The sequence below is a fragment of the Schistocerca americana genome, chromosome 3 (genome assembly GCF_021461395.2).
Source record: "Schistocerca americana isolate TAMUIC-IGC-003095 chromosome 3, iqSchAmer2.1, whole genome shotgun sequence".
NCBI lineage: Eukaryota > Metazoa > Arthropoda > Insecta > Orthoptera > Acrididae > Schistocerca > Schistocerca americana.
Window position 1 is genome coordinate 987,003,080 of NC_060121.1, and position 22,529 is coordinate 987,025,608.

General features: G+C 45.3%; 1 protein-coding gene across 1 annotated transcript in view; it reads left to right on the plus strand.

The window, feature by feature from the left end:
* Nucleotides 1–3,078: 3,078 nt before the first annotated feature.
* The window catches only part of LOC124605434 (laccase-4), a 205,223-nt gene continuing 185,772 nt past the window's right edge, over nt 3,079–22,529 (plus strand). Inside the window, exon 1 of the mRNA XM_047137100.1 lies at nt 3,079–3,341. Within this exon, the coding sequence (XP_046993056.1) occupies nt 3,218–3,341 (124 nt within the window). The 5' untranslated portion in view covers nt 3,079–3,217. The remainder of the gene's footprint in view (nt 3,342–22,529) is intronic.

The following is a 22,529-nucleotide window of genomic DNA, read 5'->3' on the forward strand; positions in this document are numbered from 1 at the left end:
CGAAAGGGACGCAGTGGTTGGTAAGGGAGTGAGACAGGGTTGTAGCCTCTCCCCGATGCTATTCAATCTGTATATTGAGCAAGCAATAAAGGAAACAAGAAAAAATCGGAGTCGCTATTAAAATCCATGGAGAAGAAATAAAAACTGTGAGGTTCGCCGATGACATTGTAATTCTGTCAGAGACAGCAAAGGACTTGGAAGAGCAGTTGAATGGAATGGATAGTGTCTTGAAAGGAGGATATAAGATGAACATCAACAAAAGCAAAACGAGGATAATGGAATGTAGTCGAGTTAACTCGGTTGATGCTGAGGGAATTAGATTAGAAATGAGACATTTAAAGTAGTAAAGGAGTTTTGCTATTTGGGGAGCGAAATAACTGACGATGGTCGAAGTAGAGAGGATATAAAATGTAGACTGGCAATGGCAAGGAAAGAGTTGCTGAAGAAGAGAAATTTGTTAACATCGAGTATAGATTTAAGTGTCAGGAAGTCGTTTCTGAAAGTATTTGTATGGAGTGTAGCCACGTATGGAACTGAAACGTGGGCGATAAATACACTGCTGGCCACCGTAAATGCAACACCCTGAAGGAACCATCCGAATCAAATGAAATTCACACCATGAGATATGCAACTGATTAGAATTTCAGCGCAGACGCACATCACGCGCGCCTGTGGCGCCACCTCATAGCGCCATTTAAGGCTTGGCGATTTCGACGAGTGTACGTTCGGCACGTGTGTTTACCTTGTGGTTGTTTCACAAGACGATCAGTTATGCCTCGTAGACAACAGCGAACATCGTTTGATGAAGTATCCGAGCTCGACAGAGGAAGGATAGTGGCTTACCGAGATTATGGATTATCATACAGAGAAATCGCTAGTCGTGTTGGACGAAACCAAACAACTGTAATGCGGATATGTGACCGTTGGATGCAGGAGAGTACGACAAACCGACGTGGTCCATCGCATTCACCTCGGTGCACCACTGCACGTGCTGATAGGCAAATTGTGCGCATGGCAGTGACGGATCGCTCAGAGACATCCCGAACCATAGCACAGCACATTGCGTCTGTAACGCATCATCCAGTGTCTGCGCGTACCATTCGACGCCGTTTACAGCAGAGTGGTCTGTCCGCAAGACGTCCATTGCTTCGTCTACCATTGACGCAGAACCACAGACGTCTCCGTCGCCAATGGTGTGATGACAGACGGATGTGGACGGCAGAATGGAATGACGTTGTCTTTACTGACGGGGCACGCTTCTGTCTGCAGCACCACGATGGTCGGATTCGAGTGTGGAGACACCGTGGAGAGAGGATGCCGGACAGCTGCATTATGCACCGCCACACTGGTCTTGCACCGGGTAATTATGGTATGGGGCGGTATTGGATGTTACTCTCGCACGCCTCTAGTACGCATTGCCGGTACTTTAAATAGCCGGCGCTACATATCCGAGGTGCTGGAGCCAGTTGTCCTTTCTTACCTTCAGGGCTCGGCCACAGCCATATTTCAACAGGATAATGCGCGACCACACGTGGCACGCATTGTCCAAAGGTTCTTCGTCAATAACCAGATTGAAGTGCTTCCCTGGCCGGCTTGCTCTCCGGATCTTTCGCCGATAGAAAACATGTGGTCCATGGTTGCTCAACGAGTGACCCAGATTACATCCCCAGCTGCCACACCAGATGATCTTTGGCAACGTGTGGAAGCTGCTTGGGCAGCTGTACCCCAGGAACACATCCAACGTCTCTTTGACTCAATGCCGAGACGTGTGGCAGCGGTGATCTCCAACAATGGCGGCTACTCTGGCTACTGATTCTGGCAGGAACCACATGTCACAGACGTCTGTAAACGTAATCATTTGATACTTGGTCAACATGTTATCTACAAAATAAATTTTGTTGTGCTACCTCGTGTATTTCTTGGTGTTGCATTTACGGTGGGCAGCAGTGTAGTTTAGACAAGAAGAGAATAGAAGCTTTTGAAATGTGGTGCTACAGAAGAATGCTGAAGATTAGATGGGTAGATCACATAACTAATGAGGAGGTACTGAATTGAATTGGGGAGAAGAGGAGTTTGTGGCACAATTTGACCAGAAGAAGGGATCGGTTTGTAGGACATGTTCTGAGGCATCAAGGGATCACCAATTTAGTACTGGAGGGCAGCGTGGAGGGTAAAAATCGTAGGGGGAGACCAAGAGATTAATACTCTAAACAGATTCAGAAGGATGTAGGTTGCAGTAGGTACTGGGAGATGAAGAAGCTTGCACAGGATAGAGTAGCATGGAGAGCTGCATCAAACCAGTATCTGGACTGAAAACAACAACAACCATTTCTCAGAACAGCAACACCGTTAGAACCTTTTGAGTCTACTTTCATTACCACGTCAGCAATTTGTCCCGCCATCAGGTGGTATTGGAGATCGCAGCGGGGAGTGGTGCTTTTATCTGCACAGTTCCGCATTTGTTACCTAACGGCGCTACCAGTTCCCCGTACAGAAATTCAGTCCCGGACCGTAGTGAACCGACTACGTGTGACGCGGTCTGATAAATGGAGTCCGTGCGGCCGCCACCTGCTGTCAACCGATTGTTGTGCAGCTCTCCGGTGTCAGTCCAGTGAAAAGACTGTCGGCGAGGCTTTATGATTTTTCCGTCGACATTATGCCCCGCTGTACCTTTCCACGCACAAGTGGACAATTGTCGCGTGTGCGTGTCCGCGGCTGAGCTGACGGTGACGGAGTGGCGCGGGCTGCGGCCAGCGCGGCAGGCGGCGGCTGGGGGTGGTTCGGCCGGAGCGCCGGCCAGCCTTGGCCGGCCGCAAGGCCGCCCTTCACCTGCAGCAGCGCTGCACGCCGGGGCGCGCGACCGGCACGCGCGACGCCCGCCGTACCCGTGCCGCCGCCGCCGCAGCAGCAGCGGGTGGGGGTGGAGGTGGGGGTGGGGGTGGGGGCCGCCGCCGACAGAGCAGCAGAGTGGTCTGGGGGAGGAGGGGGGGGGTGTCCCCCGCGCGCGCGCGCATTTTCTAATACGTGTGATAGAGCGGCGCGGCGCGGCGAGTGGAGAGCGGGCGAGGCGCGGCAGTGGGAAGTGAAAATATAGGCTAGCCAGGTGAACGGCGCGCGCTAAGGCGCCACGGGACGGCCGCTCGCCACTCAGTCGTCGGCGGCAGCGCGCACCGAACGGACCCGCACCGCTCCCGCACTCCTCCTCCACCCCAGCGCCATGGACTGGACCACGCCGAGGCTCGCGCCGCTGCTGCTGCTGGCGCTGCTGCTGCTGCTGGCCGCCTCTGCGGCCGATGCCGCCGGCCGCGAGGGCCGAGCGGCGCGCAGGCGCTCCAAGAAGGGTGAGTCCGCCACTTTGCTCCCCGTAGCTTAGCCGCACCGTCCCTCACTACCACAAGTGCTGCAGCCCGAGTCTCCAGTGTCGAACGGAGGAATCGTACGCGTGGTCCAACAACACTCGTTGTGTTCTCAGTGACGCTTCTACTCGACCGTCCGCGACAGATTACGTCCACTCTCGCCGAACGAGAGCTGGCGGCAACTCCAGTACGGAACCCCAGTCCTAGCTCAATATTGTCGACAGTGTCCTTCTGTCAGCGCAGACCCCCATCGGAACAAGTTCCTCGCAAAGTCACCGCGCGGTATTAACTGAGCGGTCTCACGCGCTGCAGTCATAGATTCTGCGGCTGGTCCCGGCGGAGGTTCGATTCCTCCCTCGGGTATGGCTGTGTGTGTCCTTACGATAACTCAGGTTAAGTAGTGTGTAAGCTTAGCGACAGATGACCTTAGCAGTTGACTCCCGTAAGATTTCACACACATTGAACATTTCTTTCCTCACAAACTCGACGGCGTACTTGTACAAATGAGCTAGTAGTTCTCCCTATCTCCCTACGCACGACCTCGATATCGACGTAAAGTTAATCTCTTCGCATCACCCTGGGAGACACCTCATATAATGAGCTCTATTACGGACAAGAGTTCCATTTTCCAGACCGATTTTCCAGATTTTTTTTTTTTTTTTTTTTTTTTTTTACATCCCTATATGACTTGACGCAAACACCACAACGGTTTCTTCAACGATACGCGCCAGTACGCTGCTCTGTAGCTGTGCGACTATTTTTGACCTTCTTATCCGCTTTAAATTGCACTTAACTTCCCTTACCATTTACATCGATCACAAAATTCATGATCCTTCGCGGTGTTACGTCATTTCCAGAAGCGACAAGTGGTCCAATCCCAGCAGTAAGCCAGGCCGGTGTGGCCGAGCGGTTCTAGGCGCTTCAGTCTGGAACCGCGCGACCGCTACGGTCGCAGGTTCGAATCCTGCCTCGGGCATCGATGTGTGTGATGTCCTTAGGTTGGTTAGGTTTAAGTAGTTCCAAGTTCTAGGGGACTCATGACCTCACATGTTAAGTCCCATAGTGCTCAGAGCCATTTGAACCATTTTTGAACCCAGAAGTAAACTTCGGCTTCTCAGATTTCCCAAACCAGTTGTGCTTATCTATTGGAAAGCTAAAAAACGAGGGACCGTTTTCTCGCCAACTTGTTGCATGTCTACTACTTAAGAGCGACTTAGGGTTACAAAGTGTACCTGTTGAAATACACCACCATTAATCGCCAAGGGGATTTTTTTTTTTAATTATACAGAGAAGTAATTCCTTAAAGTAGCACCGAGAATATAACACATATAAATCCCTTCACCTGCGTGATCATAATTGTACTGTCAAGGTTCGTCGAAGTTACGCGCAGTACAACGACAATTTTTCCCGAACATAGGTCCCAGCAACAAGTGTTCCTACCCGCTTTTTATCTTCGCGTCCTTAATATCTTCTCTTCTTCTGTGCCTTCTGTTGCTCTACGGGAGCAGGGCAATTAGAGCTCCATCATTAACGATGTAGCATTAGACCGGGCAACGTTTCAGCTGTAATCCCAACCGAGAATTAATCTCAAAGTGGTTTAGCAAAATTACGCAGCCGGCCGCTGTGGCCGAGCGGTTCTAAGCGCTTCAGTCCGGAGCCGCGCTGCTGCTGCTGCGGTCACCCGTTCGAATCCTGCCTTGGGCACGCATGTTTGTGATCTCCTTAGGTTTAAGTAGTTCCAAGTCTAGCGGACTGATGACCTCAGATGTTGAAGTCCCATATTGCTCAGAGCCATTTGAACCAAAACTACGGAAATTTTGAAGCGAAGAATCTCAGCGCTGCCTTCCTAAGTACGAGTCCACACACTATAAATTATCATTGCGCGATTTGGCATGCAGATGGAGCTCACACTTCGAGTTTCTTACGAAGCTGCAGTTATTCTGCTAAACAGCGTGCTGTTGTTGCTCTTGCGGTACACTTGCATTCAGAGTCGATGGCATACCTGCAACTCTGTGTGTTAGTGCAATACGAATACACGCCTGCTCACCGCAACGATTCTCGTCGGGTACACACTTTCGTCTCGCATGACAACATTTCCTCTTTCAGATTACGTCGCTACGGTAACTTTCTAGACCACTTTTTAGCCGCACGTGCGACAAAACCAATACTCCGGATATTATTGCCAATCACCCACGGGCGAGTGCTCGCTGTAACCTCGGCAGTCGTTTTCCTTCAGCAGTGAGAGTTTCCGACCTCTTTAGGACATACCGTTCAACGTACACTTAGCCACAAGCGTTCTATCGACGAATTTAGCTGCTGTTCTACAGCATTCCAATAATACTTCTAGGCCAGAAATAGCGTCTAATGAGCTTCATAAAAGGAACAACTATCCAAAATTTTAAGGGCTGAGGTTGTGATCTTCTCAGCGTTTCCAGAGTGTGAATTCAGTGGATGCTTCCACTGCAGTACAAAAGCGATTTGCGGAAGAATTTGTTTCTCCACTGAGCGGAGACGACATAAAAAATTGTTACTCTGTAACACACATATAATTGAAATCCTAAGAGTCGAATCCCGAAATCTAGTTATTTACTTGAGTTTACCATGATAATTTGGTGCTAAAGCTCTTTCACGAAGGGAAAAAACCGCTTTAGCAGATGCTTCATCCCCTATTACAGTACGAAAAATTTAATGATCAACAGTCTTTTACGTATTAAGGATAGCATATTAGCATCATCTGGTGGGCTGTGGCAACATTCGTCCAAGTGACAACGGAAGGCTTCCTGGGCGGAAAAATGTCGTTTCTGGTAAAAGGGCCCCACAGATGTATACGTTCACGTGTTGATTCCGTACCTTGACCTTCAACGATAGAGGAGTGTTTCTCGTTTCTAGAGCACCGCCCGCCAGCAGCCGCGCTACAAATGCGAAAAGTAACGGGTAAATGTTGGCGGGATGCCAAATCCATCACGTGTTTTTCTCCCGGTTCTGTCAATAAGGCAGGCGGTTACTGACTTGACGGGACAGTTCCCCTCTCGGCCGGCATGCTTCACTCTGTGACACGGTCTGCGCGAATTCCAGAAATAATTCCAAGTGTAGCGAGTCGGGCTACCTTCTGCTCAGTTTACGAGGCCATCGAAAACGTCATTTCTTTGTCCTGTGACAACAGTTCTGTGCACATAACGCGGATACAGAGTCCTAAATATTCCTCCGGGTAAAGTGTTCGAAGGCAGCTATAGTGAATAGTATAGTTGTATTTCGTGTACCTTAGAAGCTTTATGACAGTGTCAACCTTGCATTGTGCTGCGCGATATTCACAAAGCTGGAAAGGGTCTAGACATAAGTACTTGTCTCAGCAAACCACTTCTTAATATCCCTACGACGACGACAAAAGAGCTCTTGTTGGGAAAACGACGTTCATCGTTTCACCGAATCTCGCAAAGTTCCAGAAAATCGTTCGTCACTAATCTGTGAAAGCTTCCATGAAACAGTGGCTACGGATTGCTAACACCATACATTCCAACCAGTGAGTAAAAATATTACAATAAACCTGAAACGACAATATCGCCAATATCGTAAGTCAAATAAAACCTTACTTATATCCTTATTTTATCCAATACATCATTTATATGCTACACGTAATCCTTCGGAATATGTCCTGGTAACCCCTCGGATGACATCTTGTACCATAGCAGGTGTTCATAAGAATCCACACATTCTAAATGCAGTGACTATGAAATGGATAATGATTAGGTCATTATTTAACGTCCTGTCGTGATTGGATCCATTAGTGACAGAGCGAAAACTGGAAACGGACTAGGATGACGTAGGAAATCGGCCTTTAGTCAGCCACCGCCGTACTCGTGGTAAATGATGTAGACAATCTGCGAAGAAACTAAATTCGGATAATCAGACAGAGAATTGAACTACGCTCGTCCTAAACGTGATTTCAGTACGTTAGGCACTGTACCACGTTTGTATTTGCATGGTATTTAAAGACGTATTTCCGTAATAACTGTTCTGATATTAACGTAATACAAATTTGGCAAACCACTAATAATTTTATCACCATCTCGGGATCTGGAATCTGAGAAACGTAGAATTATATTTCCGGTACCCTTACACGTTCTCCCAGTGGCGGAACACAAAATGTTGGCCTTCGCTTGTGGTACTTTCGGTTTACATCTCCATAATTTCTGTTCACGATTGCTTAGTGCTCGCGTACATCAGACATCTGCTTGATAGTTCCTCTACCCTTAGCACACTGTTTTCAGGCTCGTTTTCCGGAAAGCTCTGTGATCGTAGGGGGGGAAACACAGGCTGCCGGTGCCCGCCTGCAGTTTTAGCCGTCAGAACTCTCTGAACGAAGACCGGAATCTCGAGTCGCGCAGCGTAAAGTTGTGTAACCAGTGGCTGCCTCCGTGGCTTCGGCTAATGCCGAAGACACGTGCCGGGCACGTTCCCCTACTCTGCGACCGCAAAACGCTCCCAATCTGCTGAACTGCGAACGTGCCGCCGTTCGCTCCCCAATTACGTTAATTGGCAGTCACCTGTCTTTCGCTTCTTTACAAACTTGCTTTAGTTTCCGTCACCTAATAGAATGATGTCGTTCCCAGCAAAGTTGCGAGTAGCTATTTTTTTCCCCCCCACTGCAAATACTAATAATGCCCAATTCATAGTTATAGCACGTATGAAAACACAGAGTACTGTGCTCTTCCCAGGTTTTTGCTGAAATTTCAAAGCTGTCCCGGTGGCGAAAGACTCCTGACAGGATTTTTTTGTTTTCAACCCGTCCCCCGTATCTATAAAAATAGAACACTTTATGTCGTTTTCATCCTCTGTGACTACGTAACGCTTTGACTTGCAGTATCCGAGGGTATAAACTCTTTAACTAAGTATTCGTGTAATTTTTGACTGTTTAACAAGCCTTCGCCATCATAGTGCCCCATCCCCGACAGCTATAGTGAGATTCCAGCCTGAATGCGTCACACAGAAATACGGATCTCTTGTCTAAAGCGAGCGAGAAATTGTCGTTGACGCCTGTACGCAGGTAGCGCCTTATTTTGCTTTTTTCACGCTCTCAATAACAACATTGTTTCACACGACCTTCAGTGTACAGGATACAATACTCTCTGCACTTGGTTACTCCACAGCTATTTTGTAGACGTTCGATACTTGATTGTGGTGACTCATTGAACTGCAACTGTAGCTGACAGGCAACAAATCAATAAATCATATAACTGAACTAGACATTCACTTGCCTAAATGATATCGCACCATTAAGTATGACGAGTGAACGAAATATTTCAATTCCTAAGTGCCAGACTATACGAACGGAAGTTGTCATGTTCTCCGCGTTAGGGAAATCCACTGTTAAACAATGCAGCCATTTTGTAGATGTCAGTGGAGACGGTGAGGGCGGGAGGGGGGGGGGGGGGCAGGGGGTAAGGAAGAGGGTGGGGGAGAGTCAGAGGAGGGGGTAGCAGGGGCGGTTGGAGAAGGGGATTTGAAAATGAAAGGAAAGGCCTGCTTGTTTTCCTTGGCTGAGAGTGAGAGCTGGTGGACTTCACCCTGAACAAATAAGGACGTGGTACAGGTACACAGTAGAGCGAAATAGGGAGTAACATGACGAAGGCCTTTGGATGTGGTGACAGCACAGCAGCATGTGAGGTGTCTTAGCCCACCTTCTGTGGGAACGAATGTAGTGAATTAAGTGAATATTATGAAGTGTATGGATAGAGGAAGCAATAGGTAGCCGTTGGATGAGATAAGAGGAAGAATTTTTGTTTTCAGGCAAAGAGGAAGTGAGTGTGACACGTGATTAGTTTAGGCTGGACCACTGCGGACGGGTGGCGTCTCGAAGAGGGCATTTAGGCGAAACTTCCACTTTGCCGCGAGTAATCGGCGCGATGCTGTCTCAGTGAGCCTTTGGACTACATTCTCGTCATGTGTTTGACGGCAGTATGCACAGAAATTGCTAAGACGGATGAAATGATTACGGATACCGAAGCCAAAGTCCTGGAAGTGGTAGGACCACCTAGTGCTCCTACTTAATACTACGTTGCCACTGGTTACAAGCGAATATGGTTGCGTCTCCAACCAATCAATGTGTCTTGGTGGTGAAGGAAGATCTGTAGCATCAGTATGAAAAAGTAAGTCGAATGATGGTAGGATCGAGATAGATGAATGAAGTTCAGGAAAATGCATCTGCCACTGCTCAACAAATGCAAAACAAATCAACTGTTTGTGGAAACTTGGTTATTACAAAGGAACAACGGAAGGCGTAAAGCTGTGGTACATTACGACTGGATACCGTCGGATACTGTCGGATATGTGTTAGTGGAGATGAATATATAGTTGTTCCAATTAAAGCATAGGTGACATCGTGGAGACAGGTTTCAAAGCAGTTTTGGTATGCGATTTGATACCCAGTACTAACCGTAGAAGCCATTGCGGAAGTCGTAGCTTCAAAGATTGTCAAAGATGACACCATCTTCATCAGCGGCAGTAATAACTTGAACTATTACTGACTGCTGTGGGCGCCCTTTTTGCTATTTCATATATCTACAACGTAAAGCGTTACTTTGGCTTTAGCGAATTAGAAGAAAGAGACTAACAATTGTGAAGGAGTGCCGTGTTGATGGAAACATTACGGTCAGAGACGTAATGGTTCATCATCCAAACATTGGAAGAACTTCTACATCTACATCTACATTTATACTCGGCAAGCCACCCAACGGTGTGTGGCGGAGGGCACTTTACGTGCCACTGCCATTACCTCCCTTTCCTGTTCCAGTTGCGTATGGTTCGCGGGAAGAACGACTGCCGGAAAGCCTCCGTGCGCGCTCGAATCTCTCTAATTTTACATTCGTGATCTCCTCGGGAGATAGGGGGAAGCAATATATTCGATACTTCATCCAGAAACGCACCCTCTTGAAACCTGGCGAGCAAGCTACACCGCGATGCAGAGCGTCTCTTGCAGAGTCTGCCACTTGAGTTTGCTAAACATCTCCGTAACGCTATCACGGTTACCAAATAACCCTGTGACGAAACGCGCCGCTCTTCTTTGGATCTTCTCTATCTCCTCCGTCAATCCGATCTGGTACGGATCCCATACTGATGAGCAATACTCAAGTATAGGTCGAACGAGTGTTTTGTAAGCCACCTCCCTTGTTGATGGACTACATTTTCTAAGGACTCTCCCAATGAATCTCAACCTGGCACCCGCCTTACCAACAATTAATTTTATATGATCATTCCACTTCAAATCGTTCCGCACACATAGTCCCAGATATTTTACAGAAGTAACTGCTAGCAGTGTTTGTTCCGCTATCACATAATCATACAATAAAGGATCCTTCTTTCTATGTATTCGCAATACATTACATTTGTCTATGTTAAGGGTCAGTTGCCACTCCCTGCACCAAGTGCCTATCTGCTGCAGACCTTCCTGCATTTCGCTACCATTTTTTAATGCTGCAACTTCTCTGTATACTACAGCATCATCCGGGAAAAGCCGCATGGAAGTTCCGACACTATCTACTAGGTCATTTATATATATTGTGAAAAGCAATGGTCCCATAACACTCCCCTGTGGCACGCCAGAGGTTACTTTAACGTCTGTAGACGTCTCTCCATTGATAACAACACGCTGTGTTCTGTTTGCTTCAGGGTAGTTGTGAATTTAATTTAATGCGCGTGAAACGTAGATTTTAAATATGTTTCCTTCTTGTATCTGCATCTTGACTTATCCAGTGGAGAATAGTTATGTAAGGATAATAGCCGCCCAGAGTCTGTCATATGAAATGATTATGTTTCGAGTAGACATCAAGGAGGGGACTGCTGACGGTTAGGCAGACACTGCAAGCACGTGATGCCGGTTCGTCATTATATATGTTGAACAGAAATTTGGACAGAAATGTGCTACAGAAGACGAGGAAAGATTCTGTGTAGGTTAGGTACGAGACAGAGAAAAAAAAATTTTTTTTTCATTCCTTACTCCTTATTCCGTACTCCTGAGAGTTGGGCGTGCTGTTATAGAACAAATTTGGTTCTTTTCAGTCCAGTATTCCTGTAGGCCGGATGGGACATAGGGGAACCCAGTTTGGAATAGTAGGTGTGGAGACTCTCATTTGCCGGCGCGGTAGTGGCCGAGCGGTTCTAGGCGCTTTAGTCTGGATCCGCGCGACCACTACGGTCGCAGGTTCGAATCCTGCCTCGGGCATGGATGTGTGTGATATCCTTAGGTTAGTTAGGTTTAGGTAGTTCTAAGTTTTAGGGGACTGATGACCTCAGAAATTAAGTCCCATAGTACTCAGAGCGATTTGAAGCAAATTAACCGTTTCAATGCAGTTCTTGTTGACACGTCTGGGCTCAGAAACCCTCTTACCCGTGCTGTCTGCCCTTACCATACGACGATTCTGGCGGACATCTGCGCTGCGTGGACGTCCGGGAACTCGTCTACGTGTGTGTGGATGACCACGTGACTGCTGATACTAGCATCGTTGCAAAATTGAAGCAGCACGTCCAACCTGTGTGGCAATTCTCCGAAAGGACAATCCCGTCACTCGGAAGGCCACAATTTGGCCCCTTTCAAACTCGCTCAGTTGGCTGTAGGAAGCACGATTGCGTCTCCGTGGCACGGCTGCCTGTTTGCTTGACACGCCACGTTTGCACCAAACTGAACCTTTTTCTTCTGAGCATCCCGTATCAAAGAGTGGACACAGATAGCCCTCTGGTAGCTATGCCACTACGCTGTCTCTTGGCGGACGACGTTGAAAACGTTGTCAGTACATCTACTACCCCCAAGTGGATTATGCCGTCATTGGATCAAAATCGACGCCGTCTTTCTACGTGTACTCACTTTTCTCCGCCAGTGTGCGTGTGTGCCACCTAGAAACTAAACCAGACTGTATAATAGCGGTTACTCTATAATTTCCATTGATTGTTCCTTTCGAAGAGGCAACAATTTCCAGCTAATTAATGATTAAAGTATCACTATTCACTAACTACATTTATCAAAATAATAACTACTTACTCATTACTAATTTAGATCTCAGTCCTTCCTTGTCTGAACTTTTCTTCAAAATAGATAGCACCAGGTTTACAGCCTTATTTTCATCGGTGTTCTCCTACGTTCGCGTCTCCAACTGGATGTCTTCGTCTGTTCAACTGATGGCACCCTTTGTGTACAGTGCCTTCCGTCTAACGACTTCTAATATATTGTGAAATGTTCATCATGTATTGCCATGCTTTATATGTTTCTCTATTTTCTATGGCTGTCTGTTGTGTCTGTCGGCCGAAGAGCGGCGTACGTAGCCTGCTGTCGGCCACGCCTCATCTGAGGCGCGAAATAACAATAAAGGGAAGAAAAAGAAAGTTTACACAGCCTGTAATATTTCTGGCCTGTAATATTCAGGTACAAGAAGCTTTTCTTGGAGCAGTTGAGAAGGCAGCAGTGGGAAGATGACGTAATGTGGTGTCAGCTACGGGTATCTTGAGAAAAACCGCCTATATTGCGGTCCCTCTCCGCGACTAGCTGCTGCGTTCGGAAGTTGCGCACCAAAATAATCAACTTCAGTTCATAATATTAGAAAAACTAAACAGCGAATTTACTTGCATTTCATGTGAAAGCATCTCTCAATAACAGGCTATCATTCCGTTATAACCATCAGAATAGTAAACAACTGCTAAACGAAAAGGCAGACGAAGCTCTTCGGAGATCTTCGGATCACGCCTTACTTGAACAGCAGGCTAAGTGGTTCGGCTGTATGATCAGACCTCGTTCAGCTGCCTTAGTTGGTATCGGTTAAGGACTTAATTAGCAATCTGTGGTTATTTGTATATGTAACTACGCAAAGACGCAGTTCATTGGTCTGTTTACTTTTTATGAACGAGTGAAGAATGGAAATTAGTTGTGATTCATAAAGTGGAATGTAATATTACGATATGTTGATAATTTTTACTTATGGACCGTCTGACAGCAACTGAATAAAACACAAATTTAGTGCCATACGCGTTTCGCCTTTATTTTCTGCAAGGCATCATCAGCGACAGGTTGCGTGAACAATTTCTTACATATTACGCTCCTGTTGCATTTTTGGTGTTGAAATTTGCATTGAAACAAGTGTTGAGTTCATAGTACTGTGGAATGTGGGGAAAAACCGCAAATTGGCATTCGTAAGAAGAAGAATAACACCAAAACTGCAACAGGAGCGTAATATGTAAGAAATTGTGCACGCAACCTGCCACTGATGATGCCTTGCAGAAAATAAAGGCGAAACGCGTATGGCACTAAAATTGTGTTTTATTCTGTTGCTGTCAGACGGTCCATAAGTAAAAATTATCAACATACCGTAATATTACACGCAACTGAGGAAGACAGGACTAAAATAGTTGAAGATGGAATGTAATTGTGCAGTTTATAGTAATCTACTAGTAAAAAGCGACTGGCATCCCATATTAATAAAATCTGATTGAAGATTTAATTATTCATACAGTATCAGTTCCTCGGTAAGAGTTTATTACAGCCTCAAAATAACGGACTCACGACGTACGTGCTCTTATCTGCGCAGGGGACAACTGTAGAAGATTGCAGGTTGGTAAACATCAATTAGAACTTGTGTACTCCCCTCAGGGCGGTGGAAGTAAATAGGCACCTCGCGTTTGCTGAAATCTTAGTACAAATGAGGTCACTAACACGTCATCTGGGGTAACACAGAGGGGATACGAAGGAGCGAAATTTTCAAGGGACGGAGTTTACAATACATTTGTATACATCTCCCTCTCCCCTTCAACTTTCCGTAAGCCTAAGGCACTAGCACAGTGTTTCTGGAATCCACAAGACCAAGAGCAGAATAAACCGCTCCAATACGGCTACTTGTGCACTTTACCTGCTGACTGCGGCTCGCCCCCCGCCGCCGCCCTCCCACCTGCTGCTGCCCCGGGCCGCCCCGCCGCCGGACGCCGCCGTTGCAGCCCTTGCGACAGACAGACAGTCAGACAGCACGGCTTTCCCAATGCGCGCCGCGGCAGGAAGTCTCGCCTGTTGCCGCCCTGTTTCTCAAGACACGCCAATGCAGCTCTCACGGCGGCGGAACTTTTTTACGGAGCCCACCGGACCGCTGCTTCGCAACTACCGTCACAGACGCGACGTATTTTTTACAAGTGTATTCCCACAATGAAGATGAACATGAAGATGAGACGGAAAATATGATACTGCGAGAACAATTTGACAGAACAGCTGAGTCGGAACAATGTCCCAGGAGTAGACGACACTCCGTCAGAACTACTCAGACTGGAGAGACAGCCAACACAAAACTCTTCCATCTGCTGTGCAAGGTGAAACAGACAGGTGGAATACCCTCAGGCTTCAAGAAGAATATAAAAATTCCAATTCCGTAGAAAGCAGCTGCTGACAGGTGTCTCGGTTTCAAAATACTGACACGACTTCTTTAGCGGAGAATGAAAAAACCGGTAGAAGCTGACCTGGGGGAAGATCGGTTCGGATTCCGGAGAAATTCGGGAACATGCGAGGCAATACTGACCCTACGACTTACCTTAGAAGATGGGTTAACGAGAGGCAAACCTACGTTTCTAGCATTTGTAGACTTAGAGATAGCTTTTGACAATTGTAAGTGGAATACGTTCTTTGAGATTCTAAAGGTAGCAGGAGTAAATGTAGTGAGTGAAAGGCCATTTACAGCATGTACAGAAACCAGACGACAGTTATAACAGTCGAGCTGCATGAAAGGGAAGCAGTTGTTGAAAAGGGAATGAGACACTATTGTAGTCTATCGTCGACGTTATTCAATCTGCACATTGAGCAAGCAGTAAAGGAAACAGAAGAAAAATTTGGAGAAGTAAATAAGACTTAGGGAGAAGAAATAAAAACTTTGAGGTTTGCCGATGACATTGCGATTCTCTCAGACACCGCAAACGGCTAGGAGAAGCAGTTGAACGGAACGGACAGTGTCTTGAAAGTAGGATATAAGATGAACACTAACAAAAGTAAAACAAGAATAATAGTATTTAGTCGAATTAAATGAAGTGATGCTGAGAGAATCGGATTAGGAAATGAGACTCTTAAAGTGGTAGAAGAGTTTTGGTATGTGGGCAGCAAGGTAATTGATGAGGGCCGAGGGGTAAGAGAGATAAAATGCAGGCTGGCAATGGCAAGAATACCGTTTATGAAGAAGGGAAATTTTTTAACATAGAGTATAGATTCGAGTGTCAGGAAGTATTTTCTGAAAGCATTTTTATGGAGCGTACCATGTATGGAAGTGAAACACAGACGATGAACAGTTTGGACAAGAAGAGAATAGAAGCTTTTGAAATTTGGCGTTACAGAATAATGCTGAAGATTGCATGGATAGATTACCTAACTAACGAGGAGGTATTGAATAGAACCGAGGAGACGAAAAATTACGTCACAACCCGGTCAGAAGAAGCGCTCGATCGATAGGACACACTCTGAGACATCAAGACATCACCAGTTTAGTAGTGGAGAAAAGTGTCGGGGCATAAAAATCTTAGAGAGAAACAAAGACATGTGTACAGTAAACTGTTTCAGAAGGATGCAGAATGCAGAAGTTATTTGGAAACGAAGAGGATTGCAGAGAATAGAGTAGCGTGGGGAGCTGCATCGAATTAATCTTCGGACTGAAGACCACAACAACGAAAAATCCTACAGCATGAGCATCACACAAGGCACGGTGCGTCACGTTGAAACAGGCATTCCACATATCTAGGCCTTCTGACCGAGAAAGTAACGAACACAGTGCAGAAGCAGGTTGAGCTACAGCGGCCTGGTTCTTCAGTGAGCTTCCTCCAGCTCTGAGGCCTTAGTGTATGTCTACGTATGGCCTAATTTATTACATGACGGATGTAATTTTATAACAAGATTATTGTATCGCAGTATCATCTCAGTACAAATTAATGTACTGTTAACCACTTTCCTTTCCTTAGATATCTAAAAGACCTATATTTCCACCAGCTACTGTAAAATGTTATTATGATCTCTTACCAGGTACTACGCTGTCCGTATGTCCCCAAACATAGTTTTTTAAGTCATGCTGAGAACCCGATAAGAGCACCAAGCACCAGTAAAATAAGATAGTAAAACAAATATAGTAAGATTAGTGAACGCAGGCGTCTGCTGCAAGGGACACAGCAACCTTAAACGGTTCGGAGCTCCACTCAATTGAACACCAAGTGGTGTGAGTTAGAACCTTTAACGTGTTGGTTGGTTGGTTGGTTTGGGGAAGGAGACCAGACAGCGTGGTCATCGGTCTCATCAGATTAGGGAAGGATTGGGAAGGAAGTCGGCCGTGCCCTTTCAGAGGAACCATCCCGGCATTTGCCTGGAGTGATATAGGGAAATCACGGAAAACCTAAATCAGGATGGCCGGACGCGGGATTGAACCGTCGTCCTCCCGAATGCGAGTCCAGTGTCTAACCACTGCGCCACCCCGCTCGGTCTTTAACGTGTTGTCAGCAGGGCAACGAATATCTCAGAATTCGCTAGTCTAAAGAGTCAAACTAGTAAGACATCGAGTAATACGAAACTTCCTGGCAGATTAAAACTGTGTGCCCGACCGAGACTCGTACTCGGGACCTTTGCCTTTCAAGGCAAGTGCTCTACCAACTGAGCTACCGAAGCACGACTCACGGCCGGTACTCACAGCTTTACTTCTGCCAGTACCTCGTCTCCTACCTTCCAAACTTTACAGAAGCTCTCCTGCGAACCTTGCCCGCGAAAGGCAAAGGTCCCGAGTTCGAGTCTCGGTCGGGCACACAGTTTTAATCTGCCAGGAAGTTTCATATCAGCGCACACTCCGCTGCAGAGTGGAAATCTCATTATCGAGTAATACGCTTTGTCTGTTCGCTAAACACAATAAGGCCAGACATCAAGAAGTGCCATCCTCAACAGGGTCAGCTACCTCCTCACTGATCCGTTGCCTGCTCGATGACGCCATGCACTGTAAAAGGTGTATACATCAAGTAGGAGTGACCACAAGGTTGACTGCGAGCTCTTTTAATATGCTAGGAAGTAGTAAATTGCATAGCTAGCTAGATGCGTTTGCATGTCGCTGGAGTTACCTAGCTGTGAAGTTAAGGTTAACATTGGTTTTAAATAAAATTACTTCATTGCCATACGGGACAGCCTCCCCATCCGCCAACTTTTGTTTGCAGAATGGACAATATAGGAGCTAACACTAAGCCCTGCGGGACCGCAGGCAACGCGCTTACAATACCGATAGCACCGCATAAACCTTCGTGAAAATTCACCTGAATGTTTGTTGCTTCAAAGCCAGAATACATGAGATTCTGCTACTATCAAATGTCGGATACCCGATATGATAGTCAAGGTTGTACGGTAGAGTACGTGTTCTGTCAGAGAATCTGCTATGAGCAGTAACAGTCAGTTCAGTGTAAACATGCCATCTGGACAGGAATGTGGCATGTCTGGTGACGTAGTGCCAGATGCTGCTCGAATTATAGCGCTTAGAGAACCACTGAAATGCCTAGAAACAACAAGGACAGGAAACAGCTCGCAGGACTTCTCCGGACTTTCCACCTGATTGCACGCCGACGGCTCTGCGAGTTCGCTCTCTTCGGATTGCGACGTGGCCGACTGCCAACATGACACAGCTAGTCGCAGTATTCCTGCTTCCGCAACGGGCTTCGCAACGTACTTCACTGGAGGTTATAACCACACATTACAAGCTCTAAAAAAGCCAGCAGTCTTTTCATCTTGTCTTCATTTCTGTAGGATCGATAAGCTCACTGCGTTTCCTTTCAATTATGGATTCGTTTTTAGTGCATTTTGTATATTTTACGTATGTGGTTTTTAAGTTATCTCTCACATGTATTAACATTTCAACTCGCAATGTTATTTCAATGTTTCCAGTGTACTGTCTGCAATGCTATTAACATGCTTGTTACACAAGGGATCAAATAGATTTACAGATCCCACCTGTAATGAAATCTATGTGTAGGATTGAGAAATTCGTAACCGCTTTTTTGTGTAACCCTACACTCTTAACTATCCTATTTCTTTTTCCCTGTGTCAAAATATGGTGACATTATTGATGGTTCTCTTTGTTTCATTGCAGAATGTATGCACAAAGAAAAGCAGCTATCGCCAATAAGTGCTTTACTGGGAAATCGTAAACGAACTTTAACAGTTTAACGTGGAATGTGACTGACAGTACTTGGTAGCTGTAAAAGCCACGTTATTCGTAAGAATGTGGTGTGTTAGCCATTCCCTGTACTTGTGCTGCAAGTTTTCACACAACAGTGCAATCGCTTCAGCCAAATGAATCATCGAAAACAACCAGCGTAATTTTTTCTACACGTGTAGACAGCGACCGATACTCCCACAGATAGTGAGGTGAGCGGGTTGTCTACCTCGCAGGAAGTATTTTCAACGTCGTGGCAATAGTGTTGATTAGTTCTAGTTACCGTATAACTTTCATGGATTATTATTACTAGCATTACCCAAAACACATGTCTTGTGGTAGAAATTTTTCTTCTTAGTGATTAGTCTCACCGGGATAACTGAGCTCTTCAACATCTTGCGCTACAGACGTTCAGTGCAGGTTCTGAGTCAAGAAATTGTGTTCTTTACAAGCGAATATGCAAGTTATTCCATTGCACCAAAAAATCTTTCTTTGAAAACAACAATTTACTGTTTATTAAAGTTTTGCAGCTGTTCACTTACAGTCATTGCAGAGACACTTCCGTTGGTGAGAGAATGTAAAATGGTCTACTCAGTACAGTCACTGAACCTCTTCCTATTTCCAATCCAAAAAGTAAATTCTGCTACAGTCCAAAATCGTTGGGCATTTTAATTCTGTGGGTAGAGCAATAAAGGAAGAAAAATATTTATTGCATTACTGAAACAAGACATGCGCAGAACTGTTTCATTTATTTAGGCAGACATTGAATTTTCAGTTCAAGTTCTAAACATATTTCGTAATAGTCACTGTAGTCTAGACTGTTCTCTAAGTATAAAATAAGGCACCAAATTTCAGTTTCCTTGGGTGCCTACACTTTTAATTTAGAAAGCCGGACATCGGTACGTAATAAATTATGAATCAATGTTCGTGATAAATACTTTTATTTCCTTTATCACGTTATGAGACGAACAAATAACGGTTTCGCCGGCCGGTGTGGCCGTGCGGTTCTAAGCGCGTCAGTTTGGAACCGCGTGACCGCTACGGTCGCAGGTTCGAATCCTGCCTCGGGTATGGATGTGTGTGATGTCCTTAGGTTAGTTAGGTTTAAGTAGTTCTAAGTTCTAGGGGACTGATGACCTCAGTAGTTAAGTCCCATAGTGCTCAGAGCCATTTGAACCATTTGAACCAAATAACGGTTTTCTGTTAGTTTATTTGTATGATTCATAATCTATCGAACATTTATTCATCTTTTCGTGTCGTATTTAGCTCGCTTTGCATGGTAGGAAGGTTCGATGAAATATTAACGGCATATCTCTAAGTCTCAAGCAGTGGTAATGGTTAAGTAATGAAGGAAATTACTTCATCCGTCCTTTATCTACAAGATATTTTACTTTTTTCTTCGGCCTGAACGCGTAGGTTGCTGAAATCTGAATTTACGCAATAATATTTTATTGCGATTACTACTTCGTTGTATGCCGAAAGTGTCATCTCCAAACAAGTTATTTTACAGTAAAAAGTTAAAATGTTCATTTTCTTTTTACGATCGTTTGATAGTTGTGCCAGTGTCAAATACTTACGTATTGTACTCCATATGTAGAACCTCTCTTTTGGTAATAATAGTAACATTGCACTAATACCACTGTCCAACTACGACAGATATGTAACGTTACTGATTTATTTGTAAGCAGCCAAGAAAAACACAAGAGAAAATTTTCTGGAGATCACCTTACCTCGCACATTTTTTGGTAGCTTTTCACATCTCGGATAAAACACAGTATTCTCTTCCAAAACCGCTCGATAAAATCTGTTTATATTTGAGACGTGGCGGTGACATGTTATTTCCCGCATTACGAGAAAGCCCATCTTAAAGACTGGAGTACTGACAGTCAGAGGTCTGAAGAGCTACAAATATTGATACTCAAATGATTAATTTGAGAGGTGCAATAGAGTAGCTCACAAACAGCTGGAATAGCAATTTCGAAAGACAAGTCTCTTGATGTACTTCTTTCCATTTCAATGGCCTCCTAAACCAACTTAAGGTGTCTTTTGCCGACGAAGACTGAGTTGCGATGGGAAGCATACCTTAGTACGGGGCTTCCACCTTGGAATCGCCAACCGTATTATAGTCTGGAGATAAAGTTTAAGTGATTCCTCGTAAACTAGTCCACCCCACCCGTATAGTTTTTTTGCCCGTCACAGTGTCCCAGTGATCTAAATTCTTGGTTGGACTGTCAAAGTCATACTCTTGCTTCAAATACTTTGCCTCAGTCTCAGAAGAAACAACCATGTTTACAGTATCGAGTGCAACTGGCAGAAACTATTTATTCTGAATAAAAAATGTAAGTATAATGTTAAAATCTCACATCCAGAGATCCTAACTTAACAACACAGAAACTAGTTCTACAACTCAATAGATCATTACTCTAGATGACATAAATGGCAAATACATTAAATGTCGTAGAATTTCCTCTCAAGGTCTCTATGATATATGGCAGCAGTGTTCTAAATTGTCAGTATAACCGTCGTCCACCAAGGTCTCCTATCACATGTGGCAGCAGTATTCTAACACTCATCCACGTGACAAAACGTACGCCAGCATTATTTCGCGAGGTCTCCTCCATCGTGCCAAACTCGACCTGCGCCAAGTTTGCAACTTAAAACGCCCACAACTGGACGTCGATTTCACTGTTGTACTGAAACTGTGGATTTCGGAACTCGATCTGCCACTTGTGTTTCCAGTCTAAATCCAATCGGAGTTGGTACCGGACTTCCAGCTTTCACTCACTTCAAGCCCATGATTTCAACTCTCAGTTTCTGCCTCACGTGAAGCTGATTTCTACTTTCTGTTTCAGATGCCGATGCTTTCTTTCCATTCACTTGTTTCGTGTTGCTGTAAACTTTAACTGCCCTTTCTGAATAGTGAAATTCGGTCCCAATGAAATAACAGTTCACAAACTGATTATTTATTAGCCATCATTGCGCGTGGCTATTGGATGTACTAGACCATCTCTTGAAAACGTCCTGATACCGTAGTCAACAATAAAATCGTTGCAGATTGCTACAGATATCAACAATACGAGGTCACCTCTACATACAATACTACCTGATTCACGAGAGCTCGCTTTCAGAACAAACGCGCTTGGATAGTTAGTGGGAAAGGTTCTGCAGCAGTGTTCGAAAACAACTTTGTGTGCAATTCGTGGAATTTGCGTGCGACATCATAACGTATTTTATGTACTATGTACGCTACGTTTAAATACCACTTCAAAATATCACACAGTTCAACATATAAATCACATAAAAATTAATAAAATTCTGCTTTTGTGACGGAAAATCAGTTACCACGTTGTGAAGGTTAGGACAGAAAAAGCAGTCACTTTCGATCATCTTCGGTAGCCTGCGCTGTTTACGTTGATTAGGGAGTTATAGATACCAACGCTCGTGTGACCAGCTTTTTATGTATGTACGTGTAGGAGTCGTGAGGTACCACGTCGTTTGCTGGCGCTTAAATTCCGAAACGTATTTTAAAAACAATACCTCGAAGGCTCTGACCGAGGACAAGGGTTGTATCACGGGCCTATGCCTTATTGAGTCTCCATTAGGACTCCCGCACGAAAATGTGAACGTGGGAGGCACAGTGGTGGTGGTGATCATCTCGCCCATTTTCGGATGAAGACTAGAAGAGAAAATTCTCACGTGCGTTAGACAAGAGAATAAGTAGTGTGTGTATCGTAGCTATTAATTAACCAGTACTAACATTATGTCTACAGATGTAATGTGAATAGTAAGTAAGCTTCGACGCTTGGACGAGCACAGAGTTAGATAGTGGTTAATATGGTACGCAACAAATGTACACTCCTGGAAATTGAAATAAGAACACCGTGAATTCATTGTCCCAGGAAGGGGAAACTTTATTGACACATTCCTGAGGTAAGATACATCACATAATCACACTGACAGAACCACAGGCACATAGACACAGGCAACAGAGCATGCA